Source organism: Phymastichus coffea, unplaced genomic scaffold (assembly GCF_024137745.1).
Source record: "Phymastichus coffea isolate CEN01 unplaced genomic scaffold, Cenicafe_Pcof_1.1 PCOF00074, whole genome shotgun sequence".
Taxonomy (NCBI): domain Eukaryota; kingdom Metazoa; phylum Arthropoda; class Insecta; order Hymenoptera; family Eulophidae; genus Phymastichus; species Phymastichus coffea.
In genome coordinates, this window is record NW_026706885.1 from 845,819 (window position 1) to 860,182 (window position 14,364).

Sequence of the window (14,364 nt, forward strand, 5' to 3'; positions counted from 1 at the left end):
TGAAAAAAAGCTTACGATCTTATCTGGAAACAAAAAGTGCTAGAAATCCTGGTTAAACTGAAACTCACTGGAAATATATATTACTTTATTAAAAATTTCCTAAATAGTAGATCCATTAGAGTCAAAATCAACAACAACTTATCCGATAATATATATATAGAAAATGGAGTACCACGAGGTGCAGTAATTAGTGTCACTATCTTCCTAATTATAATAAATAAGCTAACTAAGTATATTCAACCACTGACTTCATGCACCGCCTTCGCTGATGATTGGACATTCTTCATTAAAGGCAAAAATATCAAAACCAGCCAAGCATTAATACAACAAACGTTAAATAACATTATTAAATTATCTAACGTAACAGGATTCAAAATCTCCCTTTTCCCAGGTTGTCCCTTTTTTCCATTATTACAAATTTTATCATTTAAGAAAACTATAAGGGAAGCAAGACAGTATGTTACGTTTTAACATTAGCATTAATCAAAGTATTATAATTTTGTTGAATTAATTTTAAAAAATTAATTAGGATTTATAAGCAAATAATGAAAAGTTTATACCTTTTCTTTCATCACCCATTTTAATTTCATTCATTGCATATGCAAAATAGCAACTTCTCTTATAGGAAAAATCTCTTACCTATATAAATAAAAGCAGGCCCGCAGACATATCCTGTCATATCTCTTAAGTCTTTCGATGATCGGCCCACTTAAGCTGGCACTCGCTTATAGCTCGCGCGCAATAATGCCGTAAGTTATGGAACTGCTTAACAAGACCATAACTATTTCTTTCGACAAAGCCATTCTTTACAAAATTAGATAGAAATAAGTTACAACATGAAGTTAAATTTATGACCAATTACAGAATATAAGATTCGGATTTTTATTGAATATACATACATTATTGTTAAAAATGATAAAGAGATGAAAATTAAAACGCATCGATCAATTTCTTTGTGATAAATGAAGAAAAAAACGGAAAATCAATGATATTATATATCTTAAGTCGTGTCATGACTGGAATTAAATTTGGTGGAGTAAAGGAAAGGAGTAACCATAAGTTGAGTTTGTTATAGTATAGAAATTATAATATTTTTAAGCAATAATGAAAAAATAAAATTTCATTCATAAGTTTTACAATGTTTACTTATTAAATTCATGAAGATGAATGAAAACAAGTATTTCACGATCTGGCTTTCATGCGAGGAGACATTCGTATGACAAATGTCCTAATTTCCATTGGCTTCATGATCACTCGTCTGATGAATCTCATATTGGTATTGTCTGATTGCTTTCCAGCGTTAGGAATTTCATTATTTTGAGCATTCCATTCTAATCGTACATTATTATCTATTTGTTGATTAGCTCCAAGCGTCATCTCAGTAGCGAATACATCAATGTCGGGGAAGAGTAGCTGTATCAATTTGCATTATAGTAGACACATAAGTAAATTATTTAGTAATAAATAAAATTTCATTATTTACTCACGTTGAAATCAACAGTAGTAGGAACGGAATACTTGGACGAATCAGTTGCTTCGAAAATGTGTTCGAGTCGAAGCAAAATATGTTGATCCTTCCACGGTTCAAGACTAAGTATTCTAATATTTTTCGGTAGTTTGCCAATAACGCTATCTCTGCTCTAAATTATTTCGTCATATTTAGTTTTAATAATATCAAAAACTGAACTATTCAATACCTACCTTCATGTTATAATGCTGTTTCCATTGCTCAAAAGAGTATGTTGTTGGTGATATGAATAGCCATGGACGTAAAGACAGCCTGATCGTTTCTTCTTTCTCCAGTAAGATGAGTTCATTATAATTCAATAAGCTACCAGCAATGAGAATATGCCGACCTCGAACTACCAACCCTTGACCGTAGGCGGTTTCGTTTAGCGCCTCGTCAACTCCAAAAGCGTCGTCGTGCAGAAGTCTTCGATGAATCTATCGACGAAACAAAATTTTATTACACATTCTACTATATTTTTCATCGTTAATTGATTAAACTAATTACCATTAGTTCAATGTCTCCCTCTTTCAAACTCGTTCCACCCTGAGCGCGATCATTAAGGACACTTAGGCGACGATTTTTTTGCTGATCCATAATACTAATTTTAGAATTGATTGGATAGTAATTACCAGAGATTGTTTCGTTAAGTTTCAGTTTCCAAGTCGATCTATAATTGAGTTTGCGTTTGAGCATCCCACGTCCGTTACTATCAGTATAGAACTCATCATTGTTCTTCAAGTTACTAGAATACTTTATGGTAACTTCCTTACCAATTTTATCTCTAAAAATCAATTAATATGGTATTGATTTTATGTATAACAAATAGCTGAAAAGTTTTTTATTTACTCGATAGGAATTGGCCCAACCAGCCACTCGAACTCTACGTGTTCCTCGTCGTTGTATAATCGGACAACCTGGCTCGTCCATTTATTAATTACTTGATGAATCTCTTGAACTAATGGTCCTATGACAGTAAGTAAGTCACAAATGAGACGTTAACAAATTGTTTTTTTTTCAACTTCTCCAACCATCGGTACCTTTGAAAACTGAGACAGAGTTTCCTGTGAAGGGCATGGCTTTAGCGTGATCATGTCTTGGTCTAAAAATATAGGCACCCGAGGATCGATTAATCGGCACACGATTGTTACCTTCAATACCTTCGTAGTATTGAAAGGACTGTTCGTATTTGATGTCGGTCGGCGTTTCGACCGACACTCTACCATGTTGATTGACAAAAATCTTATATTGCTATAAAAAAATATTACTGTATTTTATTTCAGATTTGATGAATAATTATTGTACATACCTGTCTATTGATGAATTGTTCATTGTATTGATTGAATTCGACCTCACTGGATCTGCTAAATTTCATACTCACATAAAAAGACTGATAACCAAGAGCAGAAATATTGTGCGCTTGAAAAACTAATTCATGCGTAGCTGGGCTTAATCTTCCAGGAATCTTTTGAACTTGTTCCGGTATTGGTAAAATTTGATTCAAGAGTATTTTTCCTGTCAATTACATCAGAAAGTTATCATTATAACTATATTATATGCTAGAATATTGTAATTTATTTTCAAGAAACCATTAAAATCTTTGACGCTATATTGCAATTGTTGAACTGGCACACGAACGTATGTATTAAGCGGTTGACTTGTCGGATTATATACTGTCACGACGAATTTCGAATTAGCACTCGTATATTCGCACGAGCTGATGTTGAATAAGAGACATGAATGAAGTACTAGTTTGTTATTGTTAGTATTATTCTTGCTCATCAGTTTGCTACAATTATTAATCAGAACATTTATTGTTGCATGAATGTTAAAAAATTAATAGATTACTACCGTAAGGCATCAGAAGCTAGTCGTTCTCCGTTTTTCACGCTGTGATGTAAAAGTCGAGCGTAATCTTCAGCTACATGTTGCTTTTCCGTACCGGACACAGCGTCGTGGTGCTGCATCACACCCATGGCTTCACGAAATAGTTGTAACTCGTAACTGTCGACTGTTTTGCTTAGAGACGACAATTGTTTAACCACCTGCATTATTAGTTTAGAACAATGAATATAATCCTTTTGTAAATCTCAAACATTACAAGATTGCTGCTCACCTGCAAAAAGTTGTTTCCCATCCTCTCGAAGAACTTAAGAGCGGGCCTGGATGTGAAGTAGCCCGTCCAAAAAGAGTGAAAATCGCTGGCATATGGAAAGAAATCGTCGTTTTTCGTCGGCCAAGTCAAGTTTTGCTCATTTACAGCTTTCAAGTAGCATGATGGTGTTGAATAGAAAGCTTTATATTGTTTACCATTTAGTTTGTTTATTCCACTGTGAATTATTAAATTGAGTTAAACAATTTTATGCTTAGTTAGTTAGTTCAGTAAACTTACAGTACCTAATCAATTTATCTAAATTAGTAAAATACATTTCCGCATTCAAGTAATTAAAATCACCGCCCATTGTTATTATTATATTATTCGTTTGGTATGCTATTGCTTGCTTGTCAGCGAACTCCAAAAATGCTTTAACCTGTTACGAAATACAGAATTACACGATCAATGTTACTTCTGACAACTGCCACCATTTCATGCTGTACCTTTTTATCGATGTTAAAGTCTGGACTCTCGGTATCATCTATCATCGGCTCGTCACGGCACAGAATATCGAAACAAAATCCTGGAGGTGCTGAGTAATGATTGTATAATACCGTCGTAAATAAATTTCCGCGCTGACCTAAAATCAGGGTATTATAATCAAGAGCAACAGGCAATTTTATTATATCAGCTTGTTTTCTCTTTACCCAAACTCGGATTTGCTTCCCAGATAAATTCCATGGTTTTATTTTGGAGTCGCTGCTCTTTATCTTGGTAATCGATACGGTTCAATAACATGCCGTCAAAACCAAGCTGAGCGAAAATCGATGCTTGTTCGCGGGAATGGCCAAACGGATCAATCTGCCAACCGATCTTGGGACGAGCGCATTCACCAAAAGTGTCGTTGAGGCGTCTGCACAATTAATTGCAATATTATTTCTACAGGTACAGCAATATTATAGATTAACAATGAACAGCATAAGAACCTGAAACCCCATGTGTATTGGTCGATTAAGGACTGGTAATGAGTAGCAGCCTCATCGTTCATACTCCAACCTCCGCCAATGATCTCGAGACGGCCCTCGTTTATCAGATTTCTCATGGCTTGTTTCCTTTCGTCATCTTGACGCTGCCACCATTTCCACAAAAATGCGGTTTCTACTTGAATAAATCTAAACGATATGACTTGTTAAAAATGTATTTATTAATTAGTACTAATATTTTCAAATAACTGATCTATTAATTATTAAGCTGTAACCACCACTTACCTTCGGTTAGAATCTTTTAAAAGCGAATCGACAACGCTATCAATGATGTACTGCACGCCAGCCACTTGAATGTTCATGCGACCTTGTGAAATAATTGATTGTTTATTATTTTCTTTAATAAATTTGTAATTTTTCACGAGCATTTGAAATATTACCACCAAAATAATATTGGTCGACCGTTTTCAGCCAGCCAACATCATCGTGCGAGTGGGACACAAAATGGATGTTTAATTTGTCGGTATCACTTTTCGTACAGGTCTATAATCATAAATATACCATCACGCATACTTGTTGTTATTTACAAAATACTACACTATGACAAAATAATTCAGATGATTATCCTCATTTTATTATTGTTTAACATTCTAACGTATATCCGATATTTGATAATTCTATTCTTATAAATGATTTTAAATATCGCACAAATAATTAAGGTGTTCTATAAATGTGTAATATTAATTTATATGAGAACCGAAAAATCAGCTGTCGCGCTCATGAACGAAATGATGGAAATATTGGTCAGAAATAGAAAGCATCTATTTAAGTAACAATGTTAGTCTTCACTGGACAGTTGAATCATTAACGCAACGCTGATTTCTTAAAAAATATAAATACTCACTTCGTAGCCGCATCGAAATTGAAGTTCCTCATCTTTGTATAAATTGATAGCCCAGCAAAGTTTGATAACGAGTAGTAAAGTAAATTTAAGCTTCATTTCAAAGCAGTAGCATGTAAGAGACTAAAAGCCACTTCAGTTCTGCGTGTATTTGTATATATATACGCTTGGGCATTCCAGGCACGCATACATTATCGATAAGACATAAGAGTGCTGCGATAGTGGACAACGCAGAGAAGAATTCACGCTTATTCATCCACCAGCTCAGATTATTATGAACCTTCAAGTACGCATACGTATATATATATATGACTATATAGCTATCCTTTTTTCATAAGTGCATCGATCAATTTTCAATTCAACTTTTGATTCATTTGTCATTTGGAAGCTTTAATAACTGTAACATCGTATATAAATTACATAATTAGTTTAAAAAATAATTTATAGAAGGATTTAATAATAATAATAACAGTAATCTTCGTGAAACAGTAATATTTGGTTAATTGGTTTATTTTATAAATATAAATAAAAATAGTCAGATTTAGAAATAAAAACCACACACACACATGCACACACACACACACCCATACACACGTACGCACACGCACGCACGCGCACACACACACAAGCTATTTCATGTGTAGATGCGTTTTTTTAAAGGTTTACAAAAGATTTTTATAAGAAGGTATTAAAATCATGAGAATATAAATTGTATCATGATAATTTTATTATGAAAATATAATAAATAAAATGTAAAAATATATCTTATCTTACAACATATGTCAATTTAATAATCTATAGAAACGATATAAAGTGACTTATTTGACTGAATTATCAGATTATTTAACGATGCAAAACAAAATTTGATTTATAATATCAAAGTATTTTTATTCAACTATCTATAATTTACTTTATTTCGCTATTTCTAATTACTTTTTATCGTTTAAACGACTGCAATGAAATATCCACATACACAGATTAACATAGCACATAAAACTTCTATTTACAACACAAGCTGTACAATTTGATAATAAATTTTATGAAAATGTATAGAGCAAACCGTTCCAAATATTATAAATACGATAACATTTCCAGTAGTATTTATTAATTTCGAAAGTGCAAATAATCAATGTTTTTTTAAAATTGACAATTTTATCGAAATTTTTTTAAATCATAAAAGTCTAAGTATTCAATTATTGCTTGCATGGCAATATGATTTGAGTCAAAACGGCCTATAATTCCACTAATTATCGAAGCAGCTTTCTTTCTTAATTTATTCGTCATTACAGCCTTATCATAACGATATCTTAATAAATTACAATAGTATGAACTTGAATTAAACGTGTTGCGTCTAAATTTTTCAACAACTTCTGGTCTACGTACATATTGAAAGATTTTTTCTTCTTGTCTTTCAGCTAAAAAATCGAATAATGTCTTGTTTTCAAAAATCACATCCTCTTTCATTCTTGCTAATTGTCGCGTACACGATTTATAAAAGTCTCTAAGTCTCTTTACTGAGTCGATCTGTTGTTGAATGATTTCATTGATGGGTGTACCGAATTCATCTAATATTGCAAGATGTGCTAAAATAGGTTCGGCCAAATTATAATTTTTCAATTCAATACACATTTGAATGACCGTTTCATTACTTTCAGATATGATTTGCGCATCGGCATGATGCTGCATGAGAAGATTGACGCACCATACACGACGCGATGTCTTTCCTTTTTTATGAATTGCGTGAAATAAAGGTGAATAGCCATTGTTATCTAATGCATTGACATCTGCCTTCTTGTCTAGCAAAAATTCCAAAACGTACGATGCCTCTTGCCTTGCCGCGACGTGCAATGCAGTTTCCCCGTTAATATCACTAGCGTTTATATCAAAATTTATGTACCGCAACGGTTTCAGAGCTTTTCTGTTGTTGTTAAAAGACAAGTAGTGTAAAGCTGTTCTACCACAGTGGTCTCGTACCTTGAAATTAACCTTAAACTTTTTAATAAACAGATTTATCGTTTCTTCGGTACCATTAGCGAATATTGGGTAGAGTTTAAGTCTCCGGGGGTCTTCTTTGTCTGGACTCGTCCAGTTTATGTCTTCGGGAATTATATTATACATGATTACTAAATTTTGTACCTTCCTGTGAATAATGTGATACGTGAACGGTACTTGGTCAACGGCGTTCACTGCATTCACATCAGCTTTATACTGCAATAGCATCGAAACGTTTTTCACATCATTTAATTTTGCAGCTATGTGCAAGGCAGTGTTACCAGTCTCGGAATTTTTCACATTAACATTAAAACCACGATCGAGTATTACTTTCGTTAAATTTGAATTACCTAAATACATAATTCGATCTAAAACACAGTTAGAGCTCAATAAAATATCTGCTAGCTCTTCATTAGAGAGACAAATTTTTTTTGTTTTAACAAGAAACATCTTCATGATCCTTAATGTTTCGGAACTATTATAAGATTTTAAAGCCATTTGCAATGCATTTTGGCCGGTACTGTCATGAATTTTATGAATGTCGGCGTTAGCGTCGAGCAACAATTCTACGTTTTTAACTTGAGTTCTCGCCACAGCCAACATTAATGGAGTTGAGCCATCGTCCTTTTGGGCGTCTATTTGACATCCAGAATTTATTAAGTAGTCAACTGCAACTGGACTGCCAGAATAAGCAGCTTCGTGAAGAAGAGTCGATCCTGTATCATCAATTACACTGCCAAAGATAACCCCTTTTAATTTCTTCTTTAAGTAAGCTTTATCTTCACTTTTTAAGGCCATGATTAATGCTGAATGAATTAACTTTTTGCCATTAATGAAACAGTACTGTAATCGGAAAAAATATTGGTATTGGTAGATTGATATTGCATGGAATGTATTTAATCCAAAAAGTTAACATATTTACAAAGTTATCAATTCAAAAAATTCGAGAAAATTGACAATACAAAAACATTGGTTGTGCGTACATTCGAGGTTAATTAAAACTACTGAAAATGTTATCCTGTTTCAAAAGTTTAACGGATTTTAAATGATGAATAAATGATAGATTTATATTTCAGTTAAATTGAAAGAAATGTACATCACACATTAATTATCGTAAATTATGAATTTAACTAATGCTTCCAAACTAATTTACGAATGAATTTTTATTAAATTCTAGAGGATCCTTAAATTGATTTTGAGATATAAACGAAATTTTCTTGGACAATAAATAAACGGACGAATATCAGGCAATGCTTGAAATAATCACTAGACATTTAGTATTGCATATACAAAATAATATATCTAAATAAACCATCTCCGCGTGGCTAAATGCAATAATCATTTGATACTTTAAAAGTAAAGAAATTCTCAAAACATTAAAATTAATTTAGATTTTTGTTATTTGAAAATTTATTTTTATAAATATAAAAAAAAATAACAATATTACTGAAATTCATTAAAATATTGTAAAAAATATATATAATTTATTGTATACTCACTAAATCCATGGTATATTAAAAAACTGATTTTGGATAAATTAAATATTATTAGTCTATATTTTCTCAACACGAGTCTACGTTCTGCATCATTTCTACAGTTTCTGTAACAGACAATGCAGATCACTTTTAAACGAACATTTTTCTCTGTCTAAATTCGATACGATTTCTTATATAAAAATTATGAAATGAAATACTAACAATTGCTTTGTAAATTTTTCAAATAACTATAATGAAGGAGTTTTGAATTATATATCTGCATACATAATCTGGATATTTCTAAATTACACTGAATAATTTAATTTTGAATTTTTTAATTGATATTAAACTTATATAATATATTGATATAATAAACTTTTCCAAAATTTTCCAAAATACCGTAGCGTACGGAAAGTTATTGCTATTGATATTATTAGTAATTTTATAGAGCCAACTATAGTTTTTACTATATCTGAATTAAATGATATAAATATTATCTATAATGTTCGGATTATTGATATCGTCACGAATAAACCCTTGTAAGAATCGCTCGAATCCATTTTCCGTTTTTTCTAACGATTCCTACGTTCTTACACCTGCATGTGCACTTCCACGAGAATAATTCGGCAAAATGCGCACCAGGGTAAATTCGGCACGAGTTGGATGTATTTTAGTTCAGACAGTAGTCGCATGCGCACATACAGTCCCTTTCTCATTTTGAATTAATAAAGTAAATACGCTGTTAATTATCGCCTAAACGTATGTATTTCACAAATCCAACCCTATCGTTCATGATCGTGCAACAATAAGAAAGAAACCTCTACCCGTTATAATATTCAGCGGTCATTGATTGTGCCTTTTCAATTGTGCAAAATAAAATTTACTTACATTTAATTATGCAATGTTCAGTTCAGATATTAATGTAACCTAAAAAATAGTTCATTATCTAGAACTATGATAAATTTCTTGAAGTGCACATGTTTACTTTAAGAAAGTAAAAAATTATCTATGTGGTGTAAATAAACTGTATCCATTATTCCAATAATGATATTTAATAGTAATATTTACAAACGTGGTGGACATAAAAAATCACTGCACGCAAACCAAACAATCGAAACTCAACGCCAAGCCTCGCTTGACATTATCATCAGTACTATAGTATCACGAAACACTATGCCTTAAATATGCGCGCGCAGCAACAGCAGCTGGTGGTGCATGGCGCAAGTTTTGAAAGTATGTGTAGTTCTTAATCATTCAGATGGATTGAGACCAGTACATATTGTTTATATATTATTTATAATTTAAACTTAAGAAATACAATTTTTCGGACTATCTAGGATTTGTTAAACAAAACCAACGTAATATTTCCGTTTATTGAACATTAATAAGCTTCCTATCGTCTTTCGCAGGTACAATGTACTTCTCTGTTAATTTATTAACGCTTCATACTAATGTCAATTGATTAATATTTTTAGAATAATGAATAATAAAAAATATAGTTATTACGAGTTAGGAATTGGTATGTATACGTATTATGCAGATAAACAGAATACTTAAGGGAACCAGTCGGTGTTAAATAGTGAATATATAAAGTTTTGTTTGTTGGCCTATAAAAATCGTCTTAACAAAGGTATCACAAAAATTTTTTTATCTTAAAGGACTCGATACGAGCTTTTTATTTTCTTGCTCATGAGTACCGAAATCTTATTTAGTGACCCAAGAATGTTCCCTTAATCGTAACATCTTATTTGTTGAAAAAAATGACTTTACTATGCCTTTCTGAACATTAGAATCAACGGTAATTATTTTGAGAATTCTCGTTGTCTTTATACGGATCTATACTACGGAACGAGTGAAGCCAATTTTCAAAAAAATTATTTTTTCATATTTATCAAACCGTTTTTCTAAAATTATAAATTGATTTTTTTAATAAAATTCGAAAAACCGGTCGAAATACAAGAAAAAATACTTTTTTTGAAAATCGGCTCCATTTATTACATAATACAGGTCGTAACAAGTCCTTCTAAAATAATTTTCATTCACTCTAACATTCAGATAGGCGTGGTAAAGTAATTTTTTTCATAAATTAATATGTTACAATCGAAGGAACTTTCTAGGGCTGTAAATAAGATTTTCAGTAATCTAACCATAACTCTGTTGAGTTTGATTCTATTTCTATATTCCCTCATATTAACAGATTAATATTTCACTAACAACGCGCTATTAGTACAAAATAAGTGTCATTTTTTTAGTAGATCGTGTGGATCGTCTTCGTATGATAATTTTATAATTTGAATCAACTACAATCGAACGACTAATAGTTTGTGAAAAGATTTGATGATTGAGAAAATAAGACTCCACGTTTAATTTCTTCAGTGGTATTATTTGTATCACATGTACAGGCCGAAAATATTTTGTCGTTTAAAATAACATAGCTATTTTCGGTAACTGAATCGTATAATCGCTGCCTACAACAATTTGTTCTCCCTATAAAAATTTGTTCAAATATTTTCAGGTTGACTATATTTTCCGACAAAGAACTTGGCACTAGGTAACTTTTCTTTTTCTTTTCACGTGTAACTTTGGTAGGTTCATTTTTCATTTTCAAAATAAATTTGACTTTTTGACAATTTTTCAGTCGCAATTAAATATCGCACGCGCATAAATTGCAATCATGTTGATCGAACGCTCACTTCAACTGCTCTTATACGTATATGTTTCAAACCGGTTTTCCGATGTCAATGTTGCCCACCTGGTCTTTTATTAATGTACATTTTTATATCAAAACTAATCCGGTTATTGCAACAATATCGTCTTGTCTATTAAACAGGTTCCATATATACCATTATAAATAGTTTCAATTGCGTATATAATTATGAAGTTATTCTATGTCGTAATACTAAGTGGACGGGAGAAAAAAAATTATCGTAATTACCATTTTTTCCTCTATGGCCAATTCAATAATTAACTTACGAGATAATGATAATAACTTAGCTTCTACATTAACGCTTGTAACAAGTGGTCAAAGTCGACTTGGAGTTTATTACTTCTACGATATTTCCATTCAAAATATCGATTTAGCAACACGCAAAATGTCATCAACTATACGTTTTCCCATCACAATTATTTTTCAATTGCTAATTTGTATTACCAGTGCATACGAGGGACCAATAGCAGGTGGTAAATCTATTCAAGATTGCATTTATGGTGATAAATCGAAATTACCATACGCAGATACAACACCAGTATGATATTATTAGTCAAAAATATATCCGCCATAAAGTTATAATAGCAATCACATTATTCCAGAATGACGTGATTATAAAAGAAGGTTATACCGCTGAAAATCATGTAGTCTTAACGGATGATGGGTATTTGCTTACTCTCAATCGCATCCCAGGGCCACCAAATGCACCGCCGGTACTTTTGCATCATGGATTTTCTGCGACTGCTCTTGACTGGGTAGTTGCTGGCAAACATAAGTCTCTAGGTCTGCAGTGTTGAAATATTTTTAATTAATCAAACAAATGGAATATTAATTTTTATTATAAGTATTATAAGACCAAGGATTTTTTAGCATTCCTTTTAGCAAATAAAGGCTACGACGTTTGGATGGCGAATGCCAGAGGTGGCTTATATTCGAGCTGTCATGTGAAGTACACAACTTCTGATCACGGTTTTTGGAATTTTAGGTACAACTAATTTGATTTAATCCACAGTATCTACTATAACTAATGTCATATGCAGTTTTAACGAAATCGGGCTTTACGACATTCCCGCTGAAATATCGTACATCTTGAAACACCAGAATAGTAGTCTGTTTTATATTGGTCATTCTATGGGAACAACTGCTTTTTACGTTATGGCCACGGAAAGACCCGATATAACTTCAAAAATCACCTTGATGTTTAGTTTTGCTCCCATAGCTTTCCTCAATCACATTGCATTGCCGCTTCGCATCACCGCGTTTTTATCTACCTCAACGATTGTAAGTGAAATGTTACAAAGAACCCATACATGTTTGATTGTATAGTTAATCTGAGAAAAAATAATGGATGAAATATTTTTTAGACTTTCGTTGATCGGTTCAGTAGTGGAGAATTATACTCTCCAGGTATTATCAAATATTTTTCTAACGAATTCTGCAGTTCCACGTTACTTTCTTCTCGTATTTGTTTGTTTTTCATGTTCACATATAATGGTTATGACTTTTCACAATTCAATTATGTAAGTTACAGATATTGTAATTGTATTAACTAACTGTCATACTCAGGTGTTAGTAATCATTTTTAGACGTTGTTCCCGCTAATATTTAGTCACCACTTAACACCATCAGCTAATAAAATAAAGAATCATTACCTGCAAATACTAACTTCCCGAAGGTTTCAAAAGTATGATTATGGATTTGAAAAAAATTTGGAAGTTTATCATAGCCCCGAACCGCCAGAATATGATTTACGAAAAGTGAGAGTACCAATTGGTCTATTCTGGTCAGAGAATGATTTAATATCGACCGCAGAGGTAAAATATATCCGCTTATCATGTACCTAAAATCAGTAGAAATTTAGTCAGAATGTGAATAAACATTCTTTCTAGGATGTCAGACATATACATGATCTTTTGCCGTTAACTATTTTGTACCATAAAGTTCAATATCCAAATTTCAATCACTTAGATTATTTATTTGCAATCAACGCTCCAGAAGTAGTGTACTCAGTGCTTTTCGATAAGATGGACATATATCGTTGAATGTTTCTTCAATATTTAGTTATTATATTAAGTGAATAAAAAAGTATTATATAGATAATTTATATATTTTATTAACCAAATATTTAAATATTAAATATTCATCATCAAAAAATTGTTTTTCGAAAAATATAGAAATAAGCAAAGAATTGTCTGCATCAAGCCGTCATATTAGATGTTGCCATCTTAAATTTCATAAATATATTGACTACACTTTAGATTTACAAATATATTGACTAACAAAATCTTTAGGTCAACACATAATCTACTTAGATTGTCTGATGACTGATACATTTAATCAGATGACTATACTTCCGAAATGACGTAGGTATTTCACTCATCTATCAATGAGTTTTATATCGGTGAAATGTAAAAATAAATATTATCACCAAAGAAATGCAGATCAGTTACATTTTATATATAGTACTCCTACTTTAATGCCCGTTATAATGTTCACGGATTATGATATTAATAATTCGAAAATAAGTTAGAGTTTTCAATAGGATTATAGAAATAAAACTTTCACCAATTTCGGATAAGGCATGTTCCGAGACCAGGACTATTCAAATTCTTCACTAAGATAATTATGTTATTTACGTCCTTTATTTTTAATATTGATGTTACTCTTATAAGTTTTACAGTTTTGTAGTAATTATTAAAATTAC

At 31.8% G+C, this 14,364-nt stretch overlaps 4 protein-coding genes across 9 annotated transcripts in view; 2 read left to right on the forward strand and 2 right to left on the reverse strand.

Annotated features, from left to right (window-relative positions):
* The window catches only part of LOC131668134 (neprilysin-2-like), a 51,890-nt gene that overhangs the window by 10,680 nt on the left and 26,846 nt on the right, over nt 1-14,364 (forward strand). The gene's annotated exons all lie outside the window — the stretch shown is intronic.
* On the reverse strand, nt 983-10,045 carry LOC131668133 (lysosomal alpha-mannosidase-like). Of its 3 annotated transcripts, none has more exons than XM_058942024.1 (19): nt 9,842-10,045; nt 8,978-9,078; nt 5,490-5,883; nt 5,026-5,128; nt 4,871-4,952; nt 4,589-4,774; nt 4,310-4,515; nt 4,106-4,242; nt 3,905-4,038; nt 3,624-3,837; nt 3,359-3,552; nt 3,097-3,296; nt 2,817-3,022; nt 2,548-2,758; nt 2,357-2,474; nt 2,015-2,291; nt 1,702-1,944; nt 1,488-1,640; nt 983-1,413 (listed from the first exon to the last, which is right to left on the reverse strand). In XM_058942024.1, exons 3-19 carry the CDS (start codon nt 5,583-5,585, stop codon nt 1,183-1,185), a joined length of 2,991 nt encoding a protein of 996 aa, XP_058798007.1. In that variant the 5' UTR covers nt 5,586-5,883; nt 8,978-9,078; nt 9,842-10,045; the 3' UTR covers nt 983-1,182. The 3 variants fall into 3 exon arrangements, with proteins under 3 accessions (XP_058798007.1, XP_058798009.1, XP_058798008.1); XM_058942026.1 differs by having other exon boundaries at nt 3,896-4,038; XM_058942025.1 differs by having other exon boundaries at nt 8,978-9,100.
* Nucleotides 5,864-8,276, reverse strand: LOC131668170 (ankyrin-1-like). The gene is made up of 2 exons (XM_058942099.1): nt 6,806-8,276; nt 5,864-5,883 (listed from the first exon to the last, which is right to left on the reverse strand). The coding sequence occupies exons 1-2, from the start codon at nt 8,274-8,276 to the stop codon at nt 5,864-5,866; spliced, it is 1,491 nt and encodes a 496-aa protein (XP_058798082.1).
* On the forward strand, nt 11,987-13,745 carry LOC131668135 (lipase 3-like). 3 transcript variants are annotated; one of them, XM_058942034.1, is made up of 8 exons: nt 11,987-12,198; nt 12,263-12,443; nt 12,531-12,645; nt 12,701-12,941; nt 13,025-13,066; nt 13,154-13,180; nt 13,247-13,474; nt 13,550-13,745. In XM_058942034.1, the coding sequence occupies exons 1-8, from the start codon at nt 12,046-12,048 to the stop codon at nt 13,700-13,702; spliced, it is 1,140 nt and encodes a 379-aa protein (XP_058798017.1). In that variant the 5' UTR covers nt 11,987-12,045; the 3' UTR covers nt 13,703-13,745. The 3 variants fall into 3 exon arrangements, with proteins under 3 accessions (XP_058798017.1, XP_058798016.1, XP_058798015.1); XM_058942033.1 differs by having other exon boundaries at nt 11,987-12,130; nt 12,188-12,198; nt 13,025-13,180; XM_058942032.1 differs by having other exon boundaries at nt 13,025-13,180.

Coding starts and splice junctions, on each gene's coding strand:
- LOC131668133 (XM_058942026.1), bottom strand. CDS start 5,585: ATGAAGCTTAAATTTACTTTACTACTCGTTATCAAACTTTGCTGGGCT. Junction 4,516..4,588: donor CAATACACATGGGGTTTCAG/GTTCTTATGCTG, acceptor TTAATTGTGCAG/ACGCCTCAACGACACTTTTG. Junction 1,641..1,701: donor AACAGCATTATAACATGAAG/GTAGGTATTGAA, acceptor GAAATAATTTAG/AGCAGAGATAGCGTTATTGG.
- LOC131668170 (XM_058942099.1), bottom strand. CDS start 8,276: ATGGCCTTAAAAAGTGAAGATAAAGCTTACTTAAAGAAGAAATTAAAA. Junction 5,884..6,805: donor TAATTCAAGTTCATACTATT/GTAATTTATTAA, acceptor ACGATGTTACAG/TTATTAAAGCTTCCAAATGA.
- LOC131668135 (XM_058942032.1), top strand. CDS start 12,046: ATGTCATCAACTATACGTTTTCCCATCACAATTATTTTTCAATTGCTA. Junction 12,646..12,700: donor CACGGTTTTTGGAATTTTAG/GTACAACTAATT, acceptor TGTCATATGCAG/TTTTAACGAAATCGGGCTTT. Junction 12,942..13,024: donor TTTTATCTACCTCAACGATT/GTAAGTGAAATG, acceptor AATATTTTTTAG/ACTTTCGTTGATCGGTTCAG.